Source organism: Halichoerus grypus, chromosome X (genome assembly GCF_964656455.1).
Source record: "Halichoerus grypus chromosome X, mHalGry1.hap1.1, whole genome shotgun sequence".
In the NCBI taxonomy this organism is placed as follows: Eukaryota; Metazoa; Chordata; class Mammalia; order Carnivora; family Phocidae; genus Halichoerus; species Halichoerus grypus.
The window spans coordinates 69,009,908-69,014,269 of record NC_135727.1 but is presented as its reverse complement, the minus strand read 5'-3'; the positions used below and the strand labels follow the sequence as shown (position 1 = coordinate 69,014,269).

General features: G+C 53.8%; 1 protein-coding gene across 1 annotated transcript; it reads left to right on the top strand.

Moving 5' to 3' along the window:
• Positions 1–921: 921 nt before the first annotated feature.
• PABPC1L2B (poly(A) binding protein cytoplasmic 1 like 2B) lies at positions 922–3,844 on the top strand. The gene has a single exon (XM_036108796.2). The coding sequence runs from the start codon at positions 1,649–1,651 to the stop codon at positions 2,249–2,251; it is 603 nt and encodes a 200-aa protein (XP_035964689.1). The 5' UTR covers positions 922–1,648; the 3' UTR covers positions 2,252–3,844.
• Positions 3,845–4,362: the final 518 nt, after the last annotated feature.

Sequence of the window (4,362 nt, the reverse complement as noted above, 5' to 3'; positions counted from 1 at the left end):
TCCCCCTCTGTTGGGCTGCATGCATGGAGGCTGGGTGGGTGGGAAGAAGAATTGGGGGGGGGGACGCGGAAGAACCCCAGGTCTCTAGTTCTCCGGTAGTCTGGGGCAGGGACAGGGTTTCCAGCCCAGACTGTCTGTTCCCAAGGACAAGCTCAAAACCAGCTTATGTCTCCTGCTTCCCAGACCCCTGTATCCCTAGGGACCGGCACAGGCTCCATAAATATTTGTGGCATGGCATTATGAATGAATGAATACGTGTTCTTTATTCCCTCTTCTGCAAGTGTTGCAGAGGAGGGAAAGAGCTGGAAAAGGCGGGGGGGGGGGGCGATTCTCTGAGAAAATGGGTCAGCAGGCTGCAGGGGGAGCTTGCCCCACTGGCCCCAGCTCCTGCTCAGAGAAGGTGTTGTGTCTTTGGTGGCGGTGATCTTGGGGAGTGTGTGTGAGCGGAAGTGGGGAGAAGCCCTGGATGTGAGAAACCCATTTTTCTCGGCTTTGTTTTAGGCCAGGCAAGTGTATTCTCCATGCCACCCACCCGCTCTTGCAAGGTACTTGATTTAATCATTTAAATGTACTATGGGGAGAGGGGGGATAAAACAAAACCCTCTAAATCTAACCCGTATTCCCGCAGTCCACAGTGGAACCCTTTCCCTGCCTTCCTCTTCATAAATATCCAGGCAACCTGAGAGGCTGTGGACTCACCCCCCCCCGCCCCCTTACCCTCCCCCCCCCCCCCCGCCCCAAGGCTCCCGCTCCCGCCCCCTCCCACAGCCCGCGGCCCCACAGCCCCGCAGCAGCCGCAGGGGGAACCAAAGAGACAGAAGCCTTCCCAGCTGCCCGGACCACAGACGCCAACACCCCCCGCCCCCCACCACACGCCGCCCGCCCGCCCGCCCGCCCGCGCCCCGCACGCTAGCCCACGACCGAGCGGCGGCAGCAGCAGCAGGCTGCAGGCTGCGGCGACAGGCACCGGCGCGCTCCTAGCAGCGCTCGCTTGCTATCCCAAGTGACTTGGACTCGCCAGATCGGCTGGCCCCGGGTCCCGGCCCCAGCTCCCGCTCGCGCCCTCGGCCCGGGTTCCAGCGCCCACCAGCCCTCCTGCACTTTCCCGCCTCTCCGCCCCCCAGCTCGCGGGAAGGGAGGTCGCGGCAGCGGCCTGGCGGCACCGGCGACCGTGGCGACAGCGGCGACACTGGCGGCGGCGGTGGCGGCAGCGGCTGCGGCGGCGGCGGAGGCTGCGGCGGCGACCGTGGCAGAGGCTGTGGCGGAGGCCTCCGTAGCGGAGGCGGAAGCAGAGGTGGAGGCTGAGGTGGAGGCCGAGGCCTCAGTAGAGGAGGCAGTGGCAGAGGCCACCCGGGGGGAGGCGACGGCCGCCCTGGCAGAGGGGGAGGAGGCGGAGGCCGCCCTGGCGGCAGCGGTTGTGGAGGCCAGCGCGGCCGAAGCCGCCGCCGCCGCCGCCGCCGCCGCCGCAGCAGCAGCGGAGGCTGCGGCGCCCTCCTCGGGGGAGGCGGATGCGGATGCGGATGCGGATGCGGATGCGGAGGTGGCGGCGGCGGTGGCTGCGGCTGCGGCTGCGGCGGCGGCGGCAGCTGCGGATGCAGATGCGGATGCGGAGACCAGCCGGGGCTCCGAGGGGAACCCAGACTTTCCTATGGCCTCGCTGTACGTGGGCGACCTGCACCCTGAAGTGACAGAGGCGATGCTGTACGAGAAGTTCAGCCCGGCCGGGCCCATCCTCTCCATCCGCATTTGCAGGGACAAGATCACCCGCCGCTCGTTGGGCTACGCGTACGTCAACTACCAGCAACCGGTGGACGCCAAGCGGGCCCTGGAAACCCTGAACTTTGATGTCATCAAGGGCAGGCCCGTGCGCATCATGTGGTCCCAGCGGGACCCCTCGCTCCGCAAGAGTGGGGTGGGCAACGTCTTCATCAAGAACCTGGGCAAGACCATCGACAACAAGGCGCTGTACAACATCTTCTCGGCGTTTGGCAACATCCTGTCCTGCAAAGTGGCCTGCGACGAAAAGGGGCCCAAGGGCTACGGGTTTGTGCACTTCCAGAAGCAGGAGTCCGCAGAGCGGGCCATTGATGCGATGAATGGCATGTTCCTGAACTACCGCAAAATTTTCGTTGGGAGATTCAAGTCGCATAAAGAACGAGAGGCCGAAAGGGGAGCCTGGGCCAGGCAATCCACCAGTGCTGACGTCAAGGATTTCGAGGAAGACACCGATGAGGAGGCCACCTTGCGATGAAGACATGCCAGGAACGAGCCAGCCAGCAGAGCCAAACCTTGGCTCCCACCCGGTTTACAACCCCCCTCTTTGCCCCCCTAACCCACCAGCAGTGTATTGTATTGTACTGGGAGTGCAGGTCTCTCTCTCTCTCTGTCTGTCTCTGTCTCTCTGTCTCTCGCCTTCCCTCTCCCCTCCTTCCCTCTCCCCCTCCTTCCCCCTCTCTCCCCCTCTCTCTCCTTCTCCCTCTCTTCTTCCCTCCTTTCCTACCCTCCTCCCCCCCTCCCTCCCTTCTGCTCTCCCCACCTCTCTCCTCCCCCCACACCCACCAAGGGCCTGCGAATAATCTTGCTAATCTGTGCCACTTGATAGATTACAGGCTGCCTCTTCTCCTTGTGGTTTGGTTTAAAAAAACACTTTCATTCTCTCTTCGTTGGCTACACAGGTGATACAGTTTCATGGTAGAAACATCAGAAAGGAGAAGGAAATCAGATGAGGGAAAACCAAGAGAGTACTTGTTCCCCGTGATCCTACTACCCAGAGACAACCACTTTTTGGTGTGCTGTTTTTCCAGGCTCTCTTCTCTCCCTCTGTCTCCCTCCCTTCCTCACTCCCACCCCACCTTCCCTTTTAACTCACTGTTATAGAATGGTTCATGTGTGTGGTGTTTCTTAACCTGCTTCTTCAGAAACTAAAACCAAACAAAAATCAACCCATTGAACTTCTTCCCATGCTATTCAACAGGCTTCCGAAATGTCATCTTCAATGCCTGCAGAGTGTATCGATGGATCTTTAACATTTCTGAATCAATCCCGCATTGTTGGACATTCAGGTGGTGCCTAGTTCTTTTCTTGTGTTTAAACCCAACACTGCATACTCTGATGAATGAATCCTTCCTTGTCAAGCCAAATCTTCGCTAGCCTACCGGATGGTCTTCTTAATTGTGGACTTGCAGGATCCACAATAAAATATCCTTGCAGGATATTTTAAAGACTTTTCCTGTGTGTTGCCAAATGGGCCCTTCATAAGCATTGTACTGATTTGCATTCATGCCAGCCAGCACAGCCAGTAAAAAGAGTATGTCCATTTCCCCTGCCTAGTCTCCTGGTCACTGTAATTGATGTGTGTGTGTGTGTGTGTGTGTGTGTGTGTGTCTGTGTCTGTGTCTGTGTGTGTGTCTGTGTGCGCGTGCGTGCATGTGCGTGTCTTGACCAGCTTGCTGGGCTGCAAATGGTATTTTGCTGTTTGGGGTTGTTTTACTGGATGTAAATGCTCTTTATCACCTCTTTTCCCCGTGCCCACTTCCTGCCCTTTTTCCCCCCATTGTCAGAAAAATCATTCAGCTTCATTGCAGGGAAAAATTAAAAAGCAGACAAGTTAACAGAAGAAATTTAATGTCCCCACTAATCAATTCTAATCACCAGCCATGCATTCCTAAATCATTTTCATGTGCACTTGCCCAGTATTTTTCATGTGATATATATGTGAATTTTAATGTATATATTGTTTCAATATCTGCTTTTTCACATATGAATATATAATATAGATAGATATAGATGTATAGATAGATATTCTTGAACTTCCTTTCATGCCATTAAATATTCTTCTAAAATAGTTTCATGGCTCTTTAGTGTTCCAGTGGAGGGGTTTCATAGAGGAATAGATAGATACATGTATTCATCTCTATCCATATTTAGATATAAGTATGGGGCTATTTTTCACAACTTTCTCATTGTTGAACATATGTTTTGTTTTGTTTTTCTTATCTAAACCCTAGCCGCTAATAATATATAGTGCACAAACCTTGCTTACATTCAATATTATTTTATGAACAAACATTGGTGAGAGCAAATTGTAGAATCAAAGGACATGGAAGGTTTGAAATTTTTTTCTTCTTCTTTTGGGGGGAGAGGGGGGTTCCTTTTTAAATGACTATCCCAAAGGTAGTGTCAATTTACCCTCACCAAGTACACAAATAATGTGAGAGGATGGAAACCTTGTTAGTTATCTAGACTTGCTATTGCAGTTATTTCTATAGTCTCCCAATATTTTATCAGGGGAACTGTTGCTTTTTTTTGCTTTTGTTTAGTTTAAACATTTATTTTTATACAAATAACACAGTATCATAATAG